This window comes from Odocoileus virginianus, chromosome 10, assembly GCF_023699985.2.
Source record: "Odocoileus virginianus isolate 20LAN1187 ecotype Illinois chromosome 10, Ovbor_1.2, whole genome shotgun sequence".
NCBI lineage: Eukaryota > Metazoa > Chordata > Mammalia > Artiodactyla > Cervidae > Odocoileus > Odocoileus virginianus.
The window spans coordinates 5,214,137-5,239,618 of NC_069683.1; the positions used below are offsets into that span (position 1 = coordinate 5,214,137).

Below are 25,482 nucleotides of genomic sequence, written 5' to 3' on the forward strand. Positions count from 1 at the left end.
TACAATGATGGATATATGTGGTCATACTTTTGTCCAAACCCATAGAATATGCAACACTGCTCTGCTCATTAAAGTGAACCCTAAGGTCAACTGGGAATGTTTTGATTATGTGTCAGTGCAGTCATCCTTGGTCTAAAAAGAAGGAAAGAAGAGGTACCGTTCTGTTGATAATGGCTATTCATGTGAGGGGAGGGAGTATATGGGGAATTTCTGTACGTTTCTGTCAAGTTTTATTGTAAACCGAAAACTGCTTTAAAAAAAGAAAAAGATCTCCAAAAAATGTAACGCTCAGGGTAGTTTGGCAAAACTTGTTTCACTTTTATGTATGTATACATATTATATATGTGTGTGTTGGATTGTGATATAAAATGTATTTCTTTTAGATCAAAGAAGCCTGCAGGCCATTGTGGTTAATTATACTGGCAAATCAAAGCACAAATTAACCTCAAAAAAAAAATTCTACTTGTTTGTTGCTGATATATCTAGGAGTTTTTGGTTGATTTTCTCAGATTTTCTACATAGATGATCATATCATCTGTTGAACAAAGACAGTTTTATTTCTTCCTTCTCAATCTCTATACCTTTTATACCTTTTCTGGTATTACTGCTAGTACAAGCTAATCCTTTTTTCTTTGCTTTTTAAAACTTTTTGTTTAGAGAGAATTACAAGCTAATTGAAAAATTGCAAAAACAAAACTTATACAAGAATACCTTTGTACCCTTTACCCAGAGTCATCTATTGTTAACATTCCATTTGCTTTATCATTTGCAAGCTCTTTCTTCCTAAGTGTATACAGATATAGATAAGGATTTTTGGTGTGTGAATCATTTAAAGTTACATACTTCATGACCTTAAATACTTTAGTATATATTTCCTAGAATATGTGTGTTCTCTTTTATATCCAAAGTATAGTTTTTAGTTTCAGTAAATTAACATTGATATAGTGCTTTTTATCTAATCTGTGGTTCATATCCTGTCAGTTGATCCCATAATGTCCTTAATAGAAAATTTCCTTCACCAGTTCCTTTTCCAGTCTAGAGTCAGATATTCTATTTAGTTGTTTTATCTCTTATTTAAGGTAGAACATTTCTACAACTTTTCTTTGTCTCTTTTTAGTGTCAATGTCATAATACAGATAGATCACTTCCTCCCTTTTTAAAGTAGACTATTCATTTTCTGTGTATCTGGTATTTCCTCATGGTTAGATTCAGATTATGCATCCTCTCAGTTGAAATTTCACGTGTGGTGATGTGTCCTTCATAGGGTATCACTTCTGGAGGCGTGTGATGTCCATTTGTCCCTTACTGGAGATGTTTATTTTGGTCACTTGGTCAAGATATTATCTGATTTCTCTAACATGTAGTTCTGTTTATGCGTTTATGTCTGTTTATGTCTAACTAATAAACAGATTGTTGGGGAGACAGTTTGAGACCATGCATATATCCTGCCACTCCCCATGAGGTTTATCATCCATTGATGGTTTTTGTCTGAGCTAATCTTGATGCCATGATTGTGGTAAAACTGATTTCCCAGCTCTCAGCACTTTCTCCACATTTAACCAGTCTGCCCTTGGCATTGTGCCCTGAGAATGGGAGGATGGTTTTGAGGAGAGACGGGTGATGAGAAAAGTGGTTGAGTAGAGAGTGGTGACGGAGAAGGCAGTGGCACCCCACTCCAGTACTCTTGCCTGGAGAATCTTAGGGATGGGGGAGCCTGGTGGGCTGCCGTCTTTGGGGTCGCACAGAGTCGGACATGACTGAAGCGACTTAGCAGCAGCAGCAGAGAGTGGTGAGGAGAAGACTGCTGATGAAGTTTCTAAATAAGGGGAGACTGAGGCCTGAGCTGTGAGGCAGTGTGAGATATTCATCATTTCTTTATTCCTTCAACAGACATTGAATATTTGTGTAGCTGTGCTTGGGATAAAAAGACAGTTCTGGTTCTTAAGGAGCTTATGCTCATTGGAGGCTACAAAAGGGCCAAGAGTTGTGACAAAATATAAGTCCTTACCTTTTTATCTTCTGTCATGCTGTCTTGTGTTTTCAGTAGCTAATGTCTTTAGAACCATTTTCATAGTATTTTTAGCCACATTAGTTAGAACCATCTCCCCCACTTAACAGGTGAGAGAATCAAGGCCCAGAAAAGAACAGTGAAGAGCTAGAGTTCATGCTCCAGCTATTTTGGCTGTATATTCAGGGCTTTCCCCACTACCTCACTCTCTTAGCTTCTTGGATTTAAAACATAGTTTTCCAGTTTCATCGTTATCTCTACCTTCATAAACTGGTATTGCTCAAGTTAGGTGGATAGATTTTGAAGCTACAGGTAAACTGACCACTAAAAGCTGAAGCAACTGTCTGGTGATTGGTGATAATGGTAATAATATTGAACTATCACATGTGACAGTACTGTGTCTTCATGCTTCGCAGTTCTTCCGTTTACTCTTCAGGGCTTTCCTGGTGGCTCAGACAGTAAAGAATCTGCCTGTAATGCGGGAGACCTAGGTGCGGATCTCTGGGTTGGGAAGATCCCCTGGAGAAGGGAATGGCTTGGAGAAGGGAGTGGCTACCCACTCCAGTATTCTTGCTTGGAGAATTCCACAGACAAAGGAGCCTGGCAGGCTAAGGTCCATGGGGTTGCAATGACTGAGTGACAAACACTTTCACTTTCTTTTCATTTACTCTTGATTGCAGCTTTTATCAGGTAGAAGCTGTTATTAGCTCCATTTTACAGATGAAGTGTCTGAAGGTGAGAGATTAATTTCATACCCAAGTGATAGCTCAGTTGGTAAAGAATCCGCCTGCAGTGCAGGAGATCCCGGTTTGATTCCCTGGGTCGGAAAGATCCCTTCTCCAGAAGGGATAAGCTACCCACTCCAGTTTTCTTGGGCTTCCCTTGTGGCTCAGCTTGTAAATAATCCGCCTGCAGTGCAGGAGACCTGGGTTCGATCCCTGGGTTGGGAAGATCCCCTGGAGAAGGGAAAGGCTACCCACTCCAGTATTCTGGCCTGGAGAATTCCATGGACTGTATAGTCCGTGGGATTGCAAAGTCACGGCTGAGCGACTTTCAGTTTGAAGTGAGATAGTGGAGCTGGGAATCAGACCTAAGTCAGCTAAGTTTATACCACAGCACAAAACCAATGTTTGATATAATTGGAATAAGTAGCTCACAATCTGATTTTGAACTGAAGCACACGCCCTTTGTTTTTCTCAGGTTGATTTAATGAACTCAATTTGTGGCTGGTAGTTTCTGGAACTGTTTACCCTAGTGCTTCAGTGTGCTGGCTGTTGCATAGGTGCTAGTCCTCATGTTATGGGTGGCTTAATCTGCCTGTTCATCTGTTTCTCTTGTGGCTGAGCATCTATCAAAGTCTTGCCATATTATTTGGTCTTAAAAAAGTCAAAGCTTCTTGGTGTAGATGTGGAAATGGGGCAGAGACCAGGGCTGTTAATCTTAACTGAATTTGTGTAGGAGAGGTAGTCAGAGGTATTTGGTCTTTTATTTCATTGTGTAGATCCTAGCACATCAAGAGTGCTCAGGAAATGTTCAGATAATTTGGTTTCTTAGGGTACAGTGTTTGGGACAGAATTATGAAGACATGAGCATTTTGTGAGTGTTGTGAATTTATTGAAACAGATTGGGATCGAAGGTACTGGAAAGAAGGTTTAAGGCCTTTGGTTTTATTTAGTAAAGCTTGATTACAGTGGGAGGACCTTATTAGATCAACAAAGCCTGGGTTAGTTCTGGGGCAAAGAGGGAGGGGTAATGGGAAGAAATAATGGAAATGAAAATATGAAGGTTCTGGGTTAGAATTACAAAGTTACAGTTTGCTAATCTTGGTAGATTTTAAACATAGATTCTGCCTGTAATTAGTGTGTTAACATTTAATGCATAATGGGTCATTCCTTGGTGGTCCAGTGGTTAGGACTCTGTGCTTCTACTCTTAGGGGCATGGGTTCAGTCCTTGGTCGGGGAACTAAGATCCTGTATACCGTGCACCTTGGTCCCCCCTGCACCCCCCTTCACAGGAAAAAGCATAATAGTTTGTACTTTCTCTAGGAATTGTATAGAACTTACAGTTTGTAAGTGAGCTCTTGTTTGCAGAAGAGGAAGTTGATATATGTACAAGAAGGAAGCTGGTTTTTCATAGTATAAGCAACAATAGCTTTAGGAAAATAAATGAAAAGTGTGGAAAAGAAGAAACATATGCCAGAGATATTGTGAAGGAAGAATTGATGGGCTGGATTGCTGATCAGAAATAAGAGTTGGGGCCTGGGACATCTGCCTGGCAAGGATGTCTCAAAGGTTTTGAAACAAGGAAGCACATGCATGGTGTACATGCACACATGTACACATAGCCTAGGAGATCAGACCTGGGTGCAAATCTTGAATTTGGTGTTTACTGACAGCGTAAACATGGGTGGGCCTGTTTACTTAGGGCCTTAATTTTATTATCTAAAAAATAAGTAAAACGGCTTAGATTAATGCTTAGTAAAACGGACTACCAGAGGAGCTTGTGAAAATGTCGCTTCTGACTGAGTAAGGTCTGTAGTGGGACCTGAAATTTTGCATTTCCAGCAAGTTCCCAGGTAATACTGCATAGCAAAGGTTTAGGTGACTTTCAGGATCCTTCTTAGTTCTACAATTCTATTTATTTAACATTTTTCTTTGGAGATCTGTTATATTATACTCCTGTGACTTTATTACCTCTATTTAGATAGATAAATTCTAAATCTGTCTCTTTACTTCAGATTAGAAAACGCCTAAATCAATTTGTCATTTTAACACTAACCACATCCCTTTCTTGACATCCATATTTCTGTTCATACTTTATATTTGTAAAATACTTTTAATTTTTCAGAGAGCTTTTATAGTCATAATTTAATTTGATCCTTAAAATAACCCACAGAGGTAAGCATGCAGGAAATGTTTCTATTTTATGGAAGAGGAAATAGGCTCAGAGGGACTCAGTGACTTACTCACTAGTACGTGGTTAGAACCACCCTCGAGTTCAGCATTACTGACTCCCTTACCACGATGTCACACCGCTTCGGGTAATGGCTGTCATAGATACCCAGGCTTGAGGGTTGGTTGCCGTCTCTTTTTTAAAAAATGTAAATTTAGTTTTATTTAAAATAATGGATAATATATTCATATGGATTACAATTCAGCAGCATATAAGAGGATGCAGTGAAGAGTCTTCATACCACTCTGTGTCCCGAATACCCTTTTTCCCTTCTCTTGGACAACCAGTATTATGAGTTATATTTTATGCTTCTCCTATCATTACATAATTATATTCTTTTTTCCTGTTAAACATAAATGATAACTTGTTAAACATAATGTATAAACTGTACTATTTTTTAAAAAACTAATAGTGTATTGTACAGATTGTTACATGTCAGTGCTCAGAAAGCTGCCACATAATTTATTTTTTATGGTCCCATACTGTTCCAATGTAGGATATATATACATCAGTAGTCCCTTATTGATGAACATTTAACTTATTGCCAGTTTTTGCTAGTATTGTATTACATATATTGTATATCTGCAAGTGTATTTTTAATACAGGTGTGGAAATAACATATATGTATTTGTAATTGTGCCGTCTTTTAGAGGTTTTACCATTTATATTTTTTTCAGTAAAGTGTCTGTTTTGCCATTGCCTGTCTCTGAATATGTTATCAGACTTTGTGATCTGTGCCAATTTGAGTGTAGTTTTAAGTTGCATTTCTCTTAAGAGTGAGGTTGAGAATCTCTTCTTAAGTGCTATTCGTATTTTCTGTGAATTAATCTGTTAACATTCTTTGTCAGTTTTTCTGTTGGGTTGTTGGGCTTTTTGTTCTATGAACGGTTTTATTTTTGGCTGTGCCTCATAGCTTGTGGGATTTTAGTTCCCTGACTAGGGATTAACACCAAGCCCCTGTCAATGAAAGCACTGAATCCTAACCACTGGACCACCAGGGGATTCCCATATGAACTCTTTATGTTTTAGTGAAATTGTCTTTGTTATAAAAATTGAAGTTTTTTTGTTAGGTTGTTTTTTTTCTTTGACTTTCATATGATAGTTTTTGTCATGCATAATTTAAAAACATTTTATGTAGGAAATTTTATTGATTTTTTTTCCCCCCTTCTTTTTATAGTTTCAGAGTTTTATGTCATTCTTAGACCTTTGAGGTTATAAAATAATCCTTCATGGTTTCTTTTGGAACTTTTATTATGCTTTAATTATTTACATTTGAATATTTTTAAGCCATCTGAAATTTGATACATGTACATATTTCTTTTCTTTCCTTCCCTTTCCCTTTACTGATGACTACTCCATTGTCCTAACACTTTTATTGATTAGTTCTTATTTCTGTAGGGATCCTTTAACTCCTTTATTTCTTCTAACAGTCTTCTGTTTGTCCTCAACCATATCCGTTATCTAATTAGTATCCCCATTAAGCCCAATTTTGTCTTTGCGTTCCTATATAGTCTTATCCTTTCTGTTCTTACTGATACTATTTTAAAACTTTTATTATGGAAATTTCAATGAATAATGAAGTATCTATATGTATATTTTATGTATCAATGTATATTGAAATGCATACATGTGGGAGGGTGGGATAATAAACTCCCAAGTACCTATTACTTGTTATTGGTAATAACCATCAATAATTGTCACCTCATGGTAGGTCTTTTTTATCTATATGCCTAACAACTTGCCTCACCCCAATTATTTTGAAGCAGATTGCAAGCACTATATTACTGTATACTTGGGCCACTGAACCTATCTTCTGTCTTCCAGTGTTTATCCTCCAGGTCATCCTGTATAGTTCAGTGTCTATTTTGTTCGGTCTTATATTTTTGTAATAACGGTTCTTTAATTAAATGCTCTTTGAAAGTATATGCTGGATACTTTTACCTCAAACTAGCTTTCTTTGGTGCGCACAAACTCCAGTTCTTTAGAAAGATTATGTACTCTGAAACTAGGGAATCCCATGTTTGTATCCCCACAGTTCCTAGCATAGTTTGGCAAGGAAAACAGAAGAAAGGGGAATAAGAGAGGGAGGATGAGAGAGACATACACTGAGAACAATACTGGACCTGTTTTTTAGAGCAACTCTACTCAGGAATCATGGCGGGAAAAAGGGCAACTTTGGATTTTCCCCCAAGACCGGGGATGAATAGGATGGAGATTAAAACAGAAACAAAAACCAACCCAGAGTCAAAATGTCTAAAAAGTATAGAAAGTTCAGAGCTATCGATAGATTTTGTCTTTTCTTGTAGAGAAGGCTGTTGGTGCTTATTTACTGTGACTGAATTAAGTTCTAGGACTTCTTTGGACTTGGGTGAGAGTTACTGTCAAAATGAGGGCTTTGGATCTGAGGCTGTGTAATTTATGTCAGAGAAAGTTCTTAGTTAGGAACAGGAGCTATAAAGTGTTTTATGAGACTTTAGAATTGATGGTTTGTTTAAATCTGTAACATTGCCCGTTGGCACTATTTGCTTTCTATCTAGTAGGCCCAAGCAGTAGTTTTAAAGCATTTTTGTGTTCTTTCAAAACTTTTCACAGTGAGTCTTTCAGGTGGGATCAAAAGATTAGACAAAATAGAATTCTGTAATATAGAAGAGGCTTTTTTGTTTTAAAAAGACCGACCTAATTTATCAAGCTTAAATTCTTGATTTGGTAATTCAGCATTTTTACCTTCTGTGGAAATGTGGAAAACATTTTCTCCCAGGTTTGCTTTTGTTGCCCCTCAAAAAAGTGTGCCAAAGTAGCAGTAATCTGAGTTAACCTGGGCCTTAATTCTTCTATGCCCTTTAGCCTGGTCCCATGCTGAGAGTAAAGGCTTGATCTGAAAAGGAAGTGAATTAAGAATAGGGAAGGGGAAAGATATTCAGAACAAGTTTGACTATTTTTCAAAATTCTCGTAACTCAGTGATTTTCTACATAAAGGGTTAGCAAACTGTGGCTAATTGTCATTGGTTTCTTTAACAACTGATGAAATAAGAAAGATTTTGACACGGCTGAAGGATTATAAACAAACATGTCTGAACCCAAAGAATATGCAGAGATGGAATACAACCTGTAAAGCTTGAAATGTTTACTTTCGGAAACTTTTAAAGCAAGTTGACCAACCCATGATCTACATCACTTAGGGTGTACAGTAGTATTTTCAGTTCAATTCAGTTCAGTCACTCAGTCGTGTCCCCCTCTTTGCGACCCCATGAACCACAGCATGCCAGGCCTCCCTGTCCATCACCAACTCCTGGAATCCACCCAAACCCATGTCCATCGAGTCGGTGATGCCATCCAACCATCTCATCCTCTGTCGTCCCCTTCTCCTCTGCCCTCAGTCTTTCCCAGCATCAGGGTCTTTTCCAGTGAGTCAGCTTTTCTCATCAGGTGGCCAAAGTATTGGAGTTTCAGTTTCAACAGCAGTCCTACACCCAGGACTGAGCTCCTTTAGGATGGACTGGTTGGATCTCCTTGCCATCCAGGGGACTCTCAAGAGTCTTCTCCAACACCACAGTTCAAAAGCATAAATTCTTCGGTGCTCAGCTTTCTTTATAGTCCAGCTCTCACATCCATACATGACCACTGGAAAAACCATAGCCTTGACTAGACGGGTGTTCATTGACAAAGTGCTTTTTAATGTGCTGTCTAGGTTGGTCATAACTTTCCTTTCATTTTTTGCTCCTTTTATTTGTGTTTCTTTTTTTTTTTTTTATTCATTTATTTGGCTGCCCCAGGTCTTAGTTGCAGCATGTGGGATCTAGTTCCCTGACCAGGGATCGAACCTGGGCCCCCTCCATTGGGAGCTCAGAGTCTTAACCACTGGGCCAGCAGGGAAGTCCCTTGTTTGTGTTTCATATTATCACTTTGTCTTGTAATGGTTATGCAATTTTCCATTGTATGAATATGCCACAATTTAAGAGTGGTTTTTCAGTTTTTGCTTTTATAGCTAATATTTGCACACATTTTTGTGACTTGTGGAATTGCTTGGTCAAATATTATATACACTTTGGTAATTGTTGCTAAATCACCCTCATTCCAAATGGACCATTTTATATTTCCCCCAACATCATTTTCCTTACTAGTATCAACCCTGACAGAAACTAAACTGTTTGGTTAATCAAATCGATTTCTTTGTTTTATATTGCTGAGTAACAAACAAAAAAATTTGTAGCTTAAAATATCATTTATTTTGCTTATGAAAAGTTTTGCTTCAGACTGGGTGAGAACAACTTGTCTGTGCTTTACTTGATGTCGTTTCTGGCATCTCAGCTGCTGGGTGCTGAAATGGTCACTTGTGTGTCAGGTTATAGCTGGACTCACTCAGCTGGGACTGAGGGGAATACCAGCCAAGCCTTTAACATGTGGCTGCTTGGCATCCTCACCGAGGGATGACTGAATTCTGAGGAAGAGCATCCAATAAAGAGGACCAGGTAACCTTGTGATTCAGCTTCAGAAATCACATGACGTCATTTCCGCCATAGTCACAGGCCTGCTCTCATTTAAGGGGGAGGGAACACAGACCTCGTTTTGTAAAGAAGTGGCAGCATCACACTGGAAGTGAGCATGTGGGATGGGATGTATTGGTGGGACCATTCTTTGGAAACTGCAGTCTGTATAAGCTGGACGACTTGTTTTGGTGTGCATATCTATGAGTAGGATTATACATCTTCTCATATGGTTACTGACCATTTCCATTTCTTTTCTGGTGGTCCGCCTTTTTATATCCTTTGCCCCCTTTTCTATAGGACTACAGTTTATGGATTGTATTGTTGATTTATAAGAGCTCTTGTAGAACTAAGCATATTATACTCAAAATTTGCTTAGAGGATACCTCATAGTGGTCTTGGGAGCCATAAAAGGTGTGTGTGGGGTGGTAGTTTAGTTTGGTGATGGTGGAGATTTGTGGAGTCATTATATTATGTATAATATTATATATATTATATATTATATAGAACCATGGTGTTGGGAAAGAGCAGTCAGCCAAGATGGTGGTAGTCAGGCTCTCTTTTCCAACTCCCTCTCACTCCTGCCCCATGTTCCCTTGCTCTGGTCCCACATTCTGTAAACAGTGACTGTGCATTGTTATGTAACAGCTGAGATCATTTATAGTACTGGGTATGTGCATCATGCCTATATAAGCACCACCTGAAAAGCCTTCGCTGTGTCTTGAGGCAGCATCAGCCATTAGAGGATAAAGCATGTGTACTTTGCTGCTGCGAATAAAGAATGTTTGCAGTTCCTATGGCTCCTTGCATCTTCTTTTAGCTTCTTCCTATCTGTTTGCTCGCTCACGCCTTGCCTACCCTGGGTTCAGCAAACAGGAGACAATTGGCGTAGTGGGTAGGATACAGTGAGACATACAGATACTCTTGTTTTAATAAGCAAGGAGTGCAAGGAAGGAGGAGGATAGCCATCATCAGCCTCTCTGAGTCACTCTCCAGCAGAAAGGAGAAACATCACATTTCTCTTTGGTCATTTTTATACTTCAGAAGCCAGACCAAGTTTAGATATCAGCAAAGGAAAGGTAACATTTGGGAAGAACGTAGAACACCAGTGGCCTACTTTACTACTAAAAGTTGCTTTGGTTTTCTTTTAGTTCTGAGGTGTGATTTCACTTATCACCAAGGATGAGGTTCAAAATTTTATCAATAAAAATGGATTGACCTATCAGAAATTAACCATTTTCTAAAATATGGGGATATTTAACAAAATGAAACATTTCTTTGTACCTTGCAGCTAAATTAGAATGTTACTTTTCATTTACTAAGCTGTTAGTGGGAAAATTTCCTGATAAACAGTTACGATATAAGTGTTCTCTAGTTGTAATCTTCAACAGTTTTATCGGGATGGGATTGGTGTCTGTCGTCATTTTAGGTGGGATTTGGTCGTACTGACAGAGACTAAAATTCCTTTGGCAGAACTTTTAATTTTATTTTTTTATTAAAGTATAGTTGACTTAATATTAATTTCAGGTGTATAGCATAGTGATTCCGCTTTTTATAGGTTATACTCCATGAATAGTTGTTACAAGATAATGGCTATAATTCTCTCTGCTATACACTGTATCCTTGTTGCTTATCTATTTGGTACATAGTAGTTTGTACCTCTTACCTTACTCTTGCAGTACCTTATTTCTGTCTTGCTCCACATTTCTGAACTCTGCTCTCTTGCAGTTTTCATCTCAGGTTTCACTATGATGTAAAGATGACTGCCAGCATCTCTAGCCCTATGTCCTTCCAGGTTCTGGGCCAGTAGGGGGAAAAAAGAATTTAATCGACTGTTTAATACAACAACTTAATACAACTTCTAGGTTTTCCATGGATCCTAATTGTGTTGTTATGGTTGGGGGGCGGGGAGGGAATGATCAGGACTGATTGACCTGACCTGAGTCCCATGATCCTTCTTGGAGTTGGAAGTGGGGTTAATTCTACAGTAGATTGATGGTAGAGGACGGAGTTCTCAAGAGGAATATCTGAGGTGTTTTTGTTCTTTTGTTGTTGTTGTTGTTTGTTTTTTAAGCCAAATAGATGCTGGGCAAGATAAAATGGAGCAAAATTTTAAAAGGCAGAAAAAGTTCTTTAATCTACTATTACGTTTTGGGTTTCCCTTGTGGCTCAGCTGGTATAGAATCCACCTGCAATGCTGGAGACCTGAGTTCGATCACTGGGTTGGGAAGATCCCCTGGAGAAGGGGAAGGCTACCCATTCCAGTATTCTGGCTTGGAGAATTCCATGGACTGTATGGTCCATGAGATCGCAAAGTCGGACACGACTGAGCGACTTTGACTCACGTTTTAAAGCAGTTTTCTAAGAACATTAGTACTGTTAACAAGAAAATCCAACCCTTTTAGATTTTTTAGAGGCACCAGTTTAACAATCACACTAGTGTAATGCTTGTTTACTTAAGCAGATGTTTCAAATCTACAACATATGCCAGTTAAGTCTTGTTTTAGAATTTACACTTGAGAGATTTGTTTAAAAAAAAAAAAAAGTTGAGGGATTTAGGATCATTCTGGTCTCTTTCCCACTGCCAACATTTCAGGTAGCAGAGTTGTGCTCTAGCTATAATACATCAATCTTCCAAATCAAAGCTGAATAAGATTTTATTTTAGTGATTGTTTTTAACCTTGATATAGAATATTTTTTAGGTAGTGCTTCAAAGACTTTAAAGCCATTTTAATTCCAACTTAAAAATTAAAATCTATTCAACTTTGGGAATAGGTGTTTTTAGAGTACAGTTGGCTGCCTAAAGCTATTGCTATAGAAAGAGATGCAAAGAGCCTTTTTTTACTGTGAATGCTTAAAGCTTTAAGAAAGTGTGAGGAGATTGGCAGTTTGAGAAACTGCCTGGAATGTTATCTTAAAGAGTAATCTAGGACTTCCCTGGTGGTCCAGTGGTTAAGAATCCGCACCTGCCAATGCAGGGAACACGGGTTCCATCCCTAGTCCAGGAGGCTTCCACATGCCATAGGTCGGCTAAGCCCGTGGGCCACAGCTACTGAGCCTGTGCTCTAGAGCCCATGCTCTGCAATAAGAGATGTCACCACAGTGAGAATCCCATGTGCTGCAACTAGAGAAAGCCCATGCATGATAATGAAGACCCAGCACAGCCAAAAACAAAAAGAGTAATTTCAAAGTCAGCATAAATTTTAATTACTTACTATTTTTCCTTTTCTGAGATATTTGAGCCAGTTTAGATCATAAGACAGGTTTGAATTTATCTTTGGATGGGCCATTGAGATAATCTGATATTTAATTCTGTTTAGACAGGGTCTAAAGCAGTACATTTATGCTCAGTGTTGCCTCCAGGTCATGAATTCCTGGTGCCTGGTACAGTTACAGGTACAGTTACAGGTAGGTGAGTGCTGAGAATTTGCTGTAGTCCAGAAGCACTGCTAAGATTTGACCCCTACTTTCAGTTCTGAGGTCCAGTCTTACGTTTGAAGTGCTCTGTATTCTCCCACCATCTCATGAGTGGGTGTCAGAATCCAGTATGGTTCATTGTACGACCTAGGTCATACCAAGACCTTCTTGACTGTTAATTCTCTGGACACATATAAATTCAATCAAAAACCATTTATTGTGTTCCTACTATTTGCTAGTTATTCATCTAGGTGCTAGAGATACAGCAGTTAATAAAATAAATCTCTCCCGTATAAAACTTTTAGTCTGGTTGGGAAAATATTTGAAACTATCCATAATTATACATTGTTTTGGTCAAGTATAGATAGATGTTCTGGAGAACTGAGAACTAGAGAGGATCCTTTAGGTCACCTTGATTTCTTTAATATTTCCTAGGTTCATAGGGTAGTAATTTGGGCAAAGGTGGGTGATACAGCCTAAGACTGGTGGTAATTTTTGGTATTGCTGTTATATTTTTGACTAGGTTTAGTTGATTTAAACTTTTTCTTATTTAACTTTATTTTTTGATTATGTAAATCATTCTTATGGTACAGAAGGCGAAACCACGTAGTGAAGTATCAGGGAAGTCTTGCTTTTAACTCTGTTCCCTCCAACCTGTTCTCACCCCCACAGGCCATTTTCTGAGTTTCTGGTTTAACCTTCCAGTATTTCTTTTTAATTGCTTTAAACCTTGGGGGAAGGGGAGGAAGGAAGGAGATGAAGGAGATGAATGGGTGGGGATGGAAGAGAGGAGCTCTGTTTAAATAATGTTTGTGAAGTGTAATGTTTTCAGGTCTTTGAATAGAAGACCAAGATTGGGATCTTCTGGCAAAATAGATGTGATTATTATGTATGTAGGCTATTAGTGGTTCCTGTCAATTTAAAATCTTGACTTAGAAGGCTAATGAAAAACATGTAGTTGGAGGAAATAGTTGCTGTAATCTAGGGTGTGAAATGGAAACCTTTGGCAGATTGTAGAAATATAAGTCTTTTAAAGTAAGCCCTAGGAACTTTTTATAAAAACATTTGGGGTTTTTCATACTTAGAATGTTAAATAAATTCATTAGACAATAACCTTCTCTGTCCAAGAATGTTAATCTCTAGATTGGGAGAAAGGATTAGGTTGCTGTGTACATGGAAAGGAAGAACTGTACTTTGCTGGCTGACTGCACCTGTAATTGATGATGGACTTACCTCAGCAAAGTGGGCTTTCAGCCTAAAGGGAGAGCTTTAAGCATATTTTAAAAATAAGCACTTGGTTTCTGTTTTTCAGTCTCTGAACTAATCATCTGACACAGGGGACTAGCTACTGAGAATGAATCTGTTGTGCTCATGCTTCACTGCCAACTTTTCTCTTTGATATGAGATGATTTGGCTATCTCTTAAGGTATCTTAAAATATTCTGTTCTCTGTAGCTCAGTGGTAAAGAATCTGCTTGCAATGCAGGAGACCCAGGTTTAATCCCTGGTTTGAGCAGATCCCCTGGAAAAGGGAATGCCTACCCACTCCAGTATTCTTGCCTGGAGAAATCCCATGGACAGAGGAGACTGGCGGGCTACAGTCCATGGGGTGGCAGAATTGGACACAACTGCGCGGCTGACACTTAGGCATCTTATATTTTTGTTGATTTCTCCTGTTGCTTTTGGAGCTTTTGCATTTCCAGCACTTACGACTTCGAATAATTTTTGCATCCTAGTTGGAGGGAGGCCTGATGAGAAAATAGGGATTGGTTGACTGCTGGTCAAGTGAGAATTTAAGGTGACGACAGTTGGGTTACTGGCCTGATGAAGTGAGCAGTGAGGTACTGTTTTGTTTGGTTTTTTGTCTTTGTCTTCTTTTCTTGGTTGTAACAGATGATCTGGCATCAGACTGAACTAGCAACAGAGGTGTGTGTATGTAATAATTGCTAATTTTGTGTTGGTGTGAGTTGGACTTTGCATCTCTACCAGCATCCTTCTGATGGGAAAAAAGCAAATTACTGCCTAGTTAATATTCCAGGAAATACTGATGCTATTCTACCGGTATGTAGGATTTATATAACATTTATATTTTTCAAGAATATTTCATTTCTGTTATTTCATGCTTCCAACAGCTTTGTAAATGATATAGGGCAAGAATAACTCCTATTTAATGGAAGAGATGCTGAGGCATAAATAAGAGACTGGGTTAAGGTTGTTGGCTCAACAAATAAGTGACTGGGACAACTTACTAAATTTTATCTTTGAATTGTAGCTTTCAGAAAGTTTTAGAAGAGGAAAAAGCTGAATGATCCTCTTTTTTTGTTTTTATTTCTGTTTCAGCGGCGTCTTAGACATCTTCGGAACATTGCTGCCCGGAACATTGTTAATAGGAATGGCCATCAGCTGCTTGACACCTACTTCACACTTCACTTGTGTAACACTGAAAAGGTATACAAAGGTAAGAGAATCTGGACTTGCCACCCACAGATTGTTAGATCTCATTTTTATTCTTTTGTGACATAAATGGTTCTCTGCATCTCTCGCTAGTATTGCTTATTAGAAAACTAAGTTGTCATGCTGTCTGAAAATATTTCTTGAGCAGTTGTTATATATATTGAAGAAACATGTCTTTTGGATAGCTGAGCCTTACAATGATAAATTTATCATTCCTTTATAAATGTTAATGTTTAATTATTCAGTAGCTGTCATTTGAAATAGGTTACTTGAGTCCAGTATCTAGTTGCTTGTCTTTAAAATATAATTGATTCCTTTAGTCTTGTGGTAAAATTTGGACCTAGTGCATACCTTCTCATATCTGTAATTCTTTGTGTATATGGGCTCATTTTTAGAATTGCATGGTTTCTTTGAATTCATTTCCTCATACTGAAATGTGGATTCTTCCATAAGTGATAATTCTAAGAGGACATCAGATATTTGATTCAGAATCACAGGCATCTTTTGAATACATATTAGGCAAAAGACACTTTGACATAATCAGTTGACTTATGTTGAATACTGTAAAAGAGGAAGAATGGTATAATGACAGGAATATTGATTTAGGATTAAAATTACATTGATATTAGTTCTGGATATTTCAACTAGTATGTAACTATATACCAGCTATGTACCAGTATGTACTTATATACCAACTATTACCTGTATATATACTATATACTGAAATAGCTTGCTATGTAATTTTTGGACAAAGGAAAAAGGACTGTAAATTCCACCATTTTTACAATTTTATTTCATTCTTAGGTTTCATTCTAACCACTGCGTATTTTTAAAACAATTGTATTAATCTGACCGAGTAACTCTAGCTACCATAACAAGTGCTATGAGTCGTTCAGTGCCTTGACATAATAAATTTCTTTTTTTTTTTTTTTAAATAAATTTCTTAAACACTAAGTTCAGTGAGCAATCTCTGGGAGATGGTGAAGGACAGAGAAGCCTGGCGTGCTGTAGTCTGTGGGGTCGCAAAGAGTCGGACACGAGTGCGTGACTGAACAGAGTTCAGTGTGGGTGTTACTTACCAGGTACTGGCTTGGCAGTTCTCCTCTGACTGGTGGCTCAGGTACCCAGGCTGCTTCTGTTTTGGAATCATGCTTCCGGTGTGGCAAGGGAGACGAATTATTTGAGGGAGATTTTTAAATGGAAACGTTCCACATCAATTCCATGACATTCCATTAGCGGTATATCAGTTACATCATCCTTTTTAGGTGAATAGAGAATGGGAAAATATTGTCTTCTTATGTATCCAGAAGAAAAATGAAACAGTTTGGTCACTGTCTGTGCTAAGAGTATAAGTATTTTTGCAGATCTTATTACATTTGGTCTGCTGCTCACTAATTGGTTTCATCACTAGCAATATATGACAATGCCAAAGTACATTTTTTATAGGTTTCTATATAATCAGTTCTTGGTTGTCTTTGTTAGAACTTCTGTGTTCTTGCTCCATTGTTACCTCTGATAATAGTTACTGACATTGAACTTAGTACATTTTAAGTATTTGGTAAATGATAGCAATTATTATTAGAATTGTAACGTTAACAGGCATAATAGTAGTTTCTAAAAAGAGTAGTCATGGGACTAGTTGATAACCATGATGTAAAAACTTGTCCAAGAGATACAGTGAAAACAAAGTGATTTTTTTGGTGGTGGTTGTTCTTTTTCTTGTCTTCTCTAGTTTAGTTTATATCTTGAGCTTAGAAGTTATTATGGAATATTTCTGTTTGTTTGGTTTTTTTCGGGGCTGCTTCTTGAAGTTATTTCAATGAAATGGTTATTAACATAATAAGGGACTTGCTGGTTTCAGACCACAGGGAAGTCCAGTGTCTAGTAGTGGTATTGAGTCTGTCACTGACTGGCCAGCCCTTTGGCTGGGACATTTAGTTCCTCTTGTGTGCTATTAATTTATTTCTAAAATGAGAGGATTGATGACTTCTGAGACTTCCCTGTGCTCCAGAATGTCATGGTTGAATGAAGTCTATTAACATAATGGACTTGTTGGGCCCACATGTTCGGCTCTGTAACTTTTCACTGCCATAGGAGGAGCCAGAAAACTCTTTCCTTAGTAACCATAATTAATACCACCTTATCTTCTTGGAGCTGTGATGATAAACTTGAATATTCATTGCATGATCATTATGTGGCCTTTGGTGTAGGATGACCACAATGGAAGGCCTATAGGCTTTTCTTAAAAGCCACCTGTACCACCTGCCTGGTGGCATCATTTCTGTTTCAAAAGAAGTTTGTTTTTGTTTTTTTTTTAATTGGAAGGCTATCTGAAATGCTGATTTCTAAGTTATTCTTTTATTTCAGCTGAATTCACAGCAGAGCGTAAGAAGTTATGTGTGAGTGTTTTTGATTTTTGACACTTTTTTTAGTGCTCTTAGATTGTCTATTTCTCAGGTAGTTCAAATTGAACACCGTTTATTACATTCTCAGAGAACAAAGCCTTGTGTTAATGGATGAGGAGCTAGATTCTAATCCTGGTTCCTTTTTAAACTTGGAAGTTTTATAAAATCAAGTTTGTTCTTCAGCCATAGTTATTTCTCCCCCCTGAAATGTGAGTACCTGTGCTTTCCTGGATTACCAACCAGTTATTTTGGTACATCAGAAGACAATCTCTACATAATTCAGTTTGGTGGTCTCATGCATGTGTCATGGTTTCAAATATCACTTGTCACTCTAACAGCTTACAAATGTGTTTCTTTAGCTTTAGCCTCCCCCCTGAACTCATATTCATATATTCAGTTGCCTACTGTACATCTCCATTTGGAGCCTAGGAGGTGACTTAAACTTGATATATTCAGCAATGAGCCTGATGTTCTAACTCTGATCTATCTTCTGTATTCATCCGTCTATCAGAAAATGGCAACTCGGTCTTTCCATTTGCTTGGCCAGAAACCTTGGAATCACCCTGCATTGTCCTCTTTTATATTCTTTTTTTTTTTTTTTTCTTTTTTTTTTTAATTTTTATTAGTTGGAGGCTAATTACTTTACATCATTACAGTAGTTTTTGTTATACATTGATATGAATTAGCCATGGATTTACATGTACTCCCCATCCCAGTCCCCCCTCCCACCTCCCTCTCCACCCGATCCCTCTGGGTCTTCCCAGTGCACCAGGCCCGAGCACTTGTCTCATACACCCAACCTAGGCTGGTGATCTGTTTCACCCTAGATAATAACATGTTTCAATGCTGTTCTCCTGAAACATCCCACCCTCGCCTTCTCCCAGAGTCCACAAGTCTGTTCCATACATCTGAGTTTCTTTTCCTGTTTTGCATATAGGGTTATCGTTACCATCTTTCTAAAGTCCATATATATGTGTTAGTATACTGTAATGGTCTTTATCTTTCTGGCTTACTTCGCTCTGTATAATGGGCTCCAGTTTCATCCATCTCATTAGAACTGACTCTTTTATATTCTATACCCAATTTTTCAGCAGATATTTTTGGTTCTTACTACCAAAATATGTATCTATAATCTTTTCTTTTCTTGCTACCTCCAAACTACTATCATGGAGTGGTCACGTGAGTTGTTGAAGTAGACTTCTAACAGGTCTGTCTGCCCACGCATTTTTTTCAGTGTGGTCTCAACCTAGATCCTGTTAAGATGAAAGTCAGCTCATGTTATTCCTCGCCCCAAACCCTCCAATGGCTTCCTGTTTCATTCAGAGTAAAAGCTAAAGTTTTTTTTGTTTCCTAAGCCTTTCATGAACTGGCCATCTGTCACCTCTCGGCACTTATCTCTTTCTACTCTTCTAGTTCTCTCTGTTTCATCCCTACTGCCCTTCTTGCCTTCCTTGAGTTCAAATTGGCTTCAGTTTAAAGGCATCTGCCCTCACTCTCCTCCTGATAGTCACATGACCAGCTCCTCTGCCTTCTTTCAGGTCTTCACTCCAGATTTTTCTCAGAGAAAGTCTTGATCACTGACTAACCCTTTTAAAAATCTAGGAGCTAGATTCTAATCCTGGTTCCTTCTTAAACTTGGAAGTTTTATAAAATCAAGTTTGTTCTTCAGCCATAGTTATTTCTCCCCCATGAAATGTGAGTACCTGTGCTTTCCTGGATTACCAACCAGTTATTTTGATACATCAGATTTTTCTCCACGATACTCCAGATAGTCTGACATAACTGTATGTTTACTTATTTGCTTAATGTATGTCTCTGTCCACTAAATGTAAGCTCCATTTGAGTAGAAATTTCTGGGTCAGTTTTGTTCACCGCACTGTTTCCAATAGTTGGAATAATTCTTGGCACAAAATAAGCCCCCAGATATTTTCATTTAATTTTTGAATAGCTAGTACAGTCTGTGGCTCAAAATATATATGATGGTTTGTATTAAAATCTTCCTCTCACCTGTCCCATCTCGCTAGTTTTTTGCTGCACCCTGGTTTATCTTTACTGAGATTCTTTATGCAACTGCAAGTAAAAATTGTACCAAATTATATATGTGTGTATATATATATATATATATATATATATATATATTTCTGTGCCTTGCATTTTTCACTTAATATATTTTAGATGTCTTCCCGTATTATTTCATAAAAAGCTTCTCTAATTTTCTTTTTTTCTGTTTAGTTTTGTGTTGAACAATTGTGCCATAATTTATTTAACTGACTTCTTTGGATGAGCATTTAATTGTTCTGGTCTTTTGCTATATACACAGCATTGCCATGAACGGTTTCATTGGTATATATTATTTTCTGTGAGTGCTAGTATGGCTTTAGGGTAAATTCCAGAGTGGAAGTACAAATAGTACAAAATTGTCCTTGTTGACATTCCCATTTGCTGTATGTGGGTACCTTTTCCCCTACAGCCTGACCAGCAGACTGTGCAATCAAACTTGTGAAATTTTGCCAATCTGATAGTTGAAAAATAGTTTCATAGTAGAGTTTAAGTTTGTTTCCTCTTTTCTCAGTGAGGTTGAGATACTAAAAAAGCATTTGTTAAATAAATGGAATGCTGTATAATAGCATGTTTTGACATGCCGTTGGAACCATGCTTTGCAATCTCTGCTTGCTTTGTTTGTTTAGGTCTTAGCTTGGATAAAGAAGCATTTGTATCTAATAGTGCCTTTCATGTAGAACTAGAATTCTACATGATATCTTTTTGAAAATTTGTCTAATAGTTTTGTTCAAGTTGAATTAATAAAAATTCATAGAATTATATTAATAATAATGATAGCTTATATAGTATAGTTAATTCAATATTTCATTTGGGCCTCATAACAACCCTGTTATTTTCCAGGTGTCATTCTCCTTTAAAAGTGAAGAAACTATGGCCCAGAAAAGTTAATTGGCTTGTCCAGGGTCAAGCTTATACATGGTGCATTAGGGACTGGAACTGTTTTTATCACTTTAAATTCTCCTAAATTCACTATTCTGTTGTGTACCATGTTGCTGATTTCATTGACAATCAAAAGTATAGCAGAATGGTAGACAGATTAGGCCCACATTTAGCACTTTATAAATTACTTTAGACTTGGTGATTCCTTTCCAAACTGTATGGCTCCTTTGTTGACCTTTATCCATTAAAATTAGCAAGTCCATTTTGAGGGTCTAATGGAGAAAGCAAATTGTTTAGTTCCATTTATGTATATATATAGCTAGTCAGCAAAGTTTTGAAAAAAATAATGATGCTGTTCGTTTTCTTAGAGCTGGAGATATATATGTTGGAGATTCTTTAAGTTAGACACTTTACAGATTAAGCTGAGGAATTCTCTCAAAAGAAAAACGGAATAGCTTTAATTTTTTTCCCACTGTTTTAAAAAGTATTACATACTTGGAGCAAATTTAGACAATACAAAAGTATATTAAGTGAAAGTACCTTGTAATAACAAGCAACACAGTTTTAGCCCTAAAAGTCTCCCCCACCCCCAGAAACATTGGGAATAATTTAGAGTATATGTATTGCATATTAGAAAAGAACATATGTATATGTATATATATACACACATGCACGTACATATGTACATTTATGTAGCCAATTTATGATTGGCATTGGTTAACCATTTGGGAAAAAATGAAAAGAGTAATACTGAGGGTTGGGGTTCCCTTGTGGTCCAGTGGTTAGGAATCCCCTGCCAGTGCAGGGGACATGGGTTTGATCCCTGCTCTGGGAAGATCCCACATGCTGTGGAGCAGCTAAGCCCTGTGTGCCGCAACTACTGAGCCTGCAATCTGGACCTTGCGAGCCACAACTGCTGAGCCCATGTGCTGCAAGTCCTGAAGCCCGAGTGCCTAGAGCCTGTGTTCTGTGACAAGAGAAGCCACAGCAGTGAGAAGCCTGTGCACCGCAATTAGACCAGCACCGACTCTCCGCAACTAGAGAAACGCCGCATGCAGCAGTGAAGACCCAGCACAGCCAATGAGTTAACTAATTAAAAAAAAAAGTGTAGGGTTGGCTAGTGTAAGTGGGACTGTAAATTGGTACAGTGTTTATAGAGAACAGTCTGGCAATATCTATCAAATTTAAGCTTTTTTTCCCTTTTACCTTGCAATTTCACTTGAAGTCTATCTTATAGATACATGTGTCTTAGGATATATATCTTGCAAAGATTATATATAGTATTACTTGAAATATCAAAAAACCATCAGTAACTTAAATATTCATCAAGAAAAGTTTCCTTTTAAGAACAATTAGAATTATCCCTTTCTTATTTAAAGTAATTGTTCAAAATAGAAAAATTTAAAAACTGCCAAGCAAAAAATAAAAGCAAGCAGCCTAACCCTATCACCTAAGATAAATGTTGTTCATGTAATTGTAAAAATTTGGATCCTGTGGTAAATTTTCTCATAGAATCTGTTTTTTCACTTAGTGTGTTGTGGCTATCTTGCCACAGAATAGGATGAGTATCACTATTACTATTTTATAAGGGAAGACAAGCATAGAATAGTATAGATGTTATGTTCTGTGGAAAAACATTTTAACCAAAAGACCTAGCCCAGAACTTTATATCCAGGTCCACTTTTCCTTTACTGCTTGATGATTCCCAAACTTCAGTCTTCTGGACTACTTTGGCAAGTTTCACTCTCTTTGAATTTCATCTTTAATGCTACATACTGAATATATTTTAAGAAGTCCATTTTTCCCACAATCTGTGAAGTTGTTGATTCAATCAAACTTTTACTGAGTGCCTACCCTGTGCCAGGAATAATTTTACATGTTGAGGAGACAGCAGTTGTACAAAACAAATGCTGCTGCCCTTATGGAGCTTACTATTAGGGGTTGGGTATATGAGTTGTAAATTTCAATGTTAGAAAAAAGTAAAGTTTATCCATTTATCACTTAACATCATCTCACGTATCAGTGATATGTGCATCACCCATGGGAAATATTGCCCTATAGCAGCATACAGGTACAGAGTCCTTGTAGGCTCTGCGTTGACAGAGCATCACAGAGTAACTTCGGCAGAGACAACAGAGGCAATATTGAAGAGTTCTTAGGAATGTCTGTTTGAACCTCTGACACAGTTTCTCTTTTGATTGTATCTCCATTGAACCTCTGACACAGTTTCTCTTTTGATTGTAGCTTCAGGTTTTGTAACATTTACAGTATAATTTAAGGTGTGTAGAATCATGGAATTTTAGTGGTTACAGAGGGCCTTGATTATTAGTCTGATTGTCAAAAGTGTCATGAAGAAATGGGCCCAAGGAAATGAGAGGCAGAATGTTAATGACATGTAGAGCTAGAACTTTGGTTCCCTGGTTGTTCTAGATGAGTGTTCTCTCCACAGTACTACAATGGATAATCATTGGAGATGTTTGAGACAAACAGAGCATATGGAATTTGTTGTAGATGATGGCAGTAGTTAAGGGAGAATAAAGTCTGAGTTCTTAAGGCCTTACCTTACACTCTGGGGTAAAAGGAGCCAGTCAGGGAAAAATGACTAAATTAAATCTTAATAGATTTTGACCTTTCTTTACCAGTGTTTTTCCCTTTAAAACAAGGTCTTACTCTGTAGCACAGGGAACTATATTCAATATCCTATAATAAACTGTAATGGAAAAGAATATGAAAAAGAGTAAATCTTTGTATATGTACAACTGAATCACTTTGCTGTATACCAGAAACTAACACATCGTAAATCAACTACGCTTCAATTAAAAAACTTTTATTTAATAATTGTCTGTATTTTAATTTTTACAGATAAATATATAGAGAGAATAGACCCTTGAAAATGTTTTAAGTGTTGTTTTTTTTTTAACTAGAGCATATGTTAAAAATTTTATAGGATTAAGAGTTAGTGAGCTTATTTTCTTCCACATCACTTATTGTTCTTTTTCTTCTTTTCCAGAATTTTATAGGAGTGAAGTGATTAAGAATTCCTTGGTAAGTTTGCTTTCTGACAGGTGCATATGACTAAGCCTGTGACTCCTATTTTAGAAAATGCTGAGACATAAAATAAGTTGAAGTTCAGTTCTGGTATTTCTACAGTTAAATCTTCTGCTCAATTATTGCTTAAATCTTCACTGATTTTTTCATTGATGTATCTCTAGTGCTTAGAGCATGCCTGGCACAAAGTAGGTGCTTGATAAATATTTGCTGAATGCATGACACTTTTTCTGTTAAAAACCTTTGGGTTTTTTCAAATCATTCTATAATTTTGTCATTTCTATTTGCTCTTGAGGTTTTTGACTATTTGACTTTCCAAACATCATAATAAATGATGTTTTTGTATGTAGTTCTTAAGAATTTTATGTCTAGGGCCATTGTATAGGATCTTTCCACTTATTTTTTGGTCATAGAGTTGCTCAAGTAGAAGGTTGGAAATGTCCTTCTTTTGCAAATGGGTACACTAGATATTTGCATGATGATTCAATTTGGCCATGTTAATAAAAAGAAAAGCTTTATGGTACTGATAATATTCTTTTAACAATCAAGCCATACTGGATTTAGTCCCTGTCCACTTTTTCAAACTTGTCTCCGAACAGTTTTTCTCACTCAGCCTTGTGTTCCAGTCTTACCTCATTTTTTCAGTGCTTCAGAGATGCCAAACTTGCCTTGTTCCTTAATGCCTACAGCACCTGTTTCCTTGCTTCTTCACTTGGCTGAAGAGTCCTTTGAGGTCTGAGCTATGTCACTTCAGCCTGGCCGTCTGTGACTATTCCATCTAAAGTAGTTCCCTTTCCACTCTTTTTCACATCACTCTGTTTATTTTCTTTAGAGCGTTTATCACTGTTGGCAACTTGCCCGTTTATTTGTTTATTATGTCTCCCACTTACAAGTGTGAAGTTCCATGAGAGTAGGGACCTTGCCAGTCTTGTTCACCTTTGAAACCCTAGAGTCTCGGATATTGTAGATGCTCAGTAAATATTCGTTAGATGAATAAATGGGTAACTACAATGTGTTATCTTTACAGAATCCTTTTACATCTGTTATCTCATTTTCATCCTTAGAGCAGCTTGTAGACAGGGTAGATCTTAAGACACTGACATCCAGAGAGTCTCTGGCTTTTGCAGTCTCACACAACTGTGGGACCAGAACTCAAATCCAGGCCCTCCATCTTCAGGTCTGTACTACTCTTTCCTCTTCATCAAGCTGTCTTCTTTTTCTTTTTTTTTTTGGCCATGCCACGTGACTTGGGGGATCTTAGTTCCCTGATCAGGGACTGAACCCAGGCCCTCAACAGTGAGAGCTTGGAGTCCTGATGACTGAACTGCTGGGAAAACCAGCTGAGCCACCAGGGAAGCCTGACATACAGTAGCTGCTAAATATCGTTTTTGCTCCTATCCTGGCTCAGTTGGAGACAGAAATGGTCTACGGACAATTGAGAGGTGGGGAGGTAGGTTTAGGGAGCAAATAGAGTAGGACTCCTCGATTTATTCTACTCCCTTTACTATAGTGAAAACCCAGTTTTCTCAAATTAAATACACATGTGTAACCAGTATCCAGATCAAGAAATAGAATATTTTCGGTGCCCCAGAAGCCCGCTTACACCGTCTTCAGTTACTACTCCTCTCTGACTTTTAACGTGGGCTTCCCTGGTAGCTCAGCTGGGCAAGAATCGCCTGCAATGAGGAAGACCCTGGTTCAATTCCAGGGTTGACAGGATCCCCTGGAGAAGGGAACAACTTACCCACTCCAGTATTCTGACCTGGAGAATTCC

The 25,482-nt window shown here is 37.7% G+C and overlaps 1 protein-coding gene across 4 annotated transcripts in view; it reads left to right on the plus strand.

The window, feature by feature from the left end:
• UVRAG (UV radiation resistance associated) overlaps positions 1-25,482 on the plus strand; it is a 315,338-nt gene that overhangs the window by 14,578 nt on the left and 275,278 nt on the right. For 2 of the 4 annotated variants that reach the window (XM_070472935.1, XM_070472936.1), the window contains exons 2-3: positions 15,202-15,319; positions 23,671-23,705. In XM_070472935.1, coding sequence (XP_070329036.1) covers positions 15,202-15,319; positions 23,671-23,705 — 153 coding nt within the window. The remainder of the gene's footprint in view (positions 1-15,201; positions 15,320-23,670; positions 23,706-25,482) is intronic. The other 2 variants (XM_070472938.1, XM_070472937.1) reach the window with 1 other exon arrangement.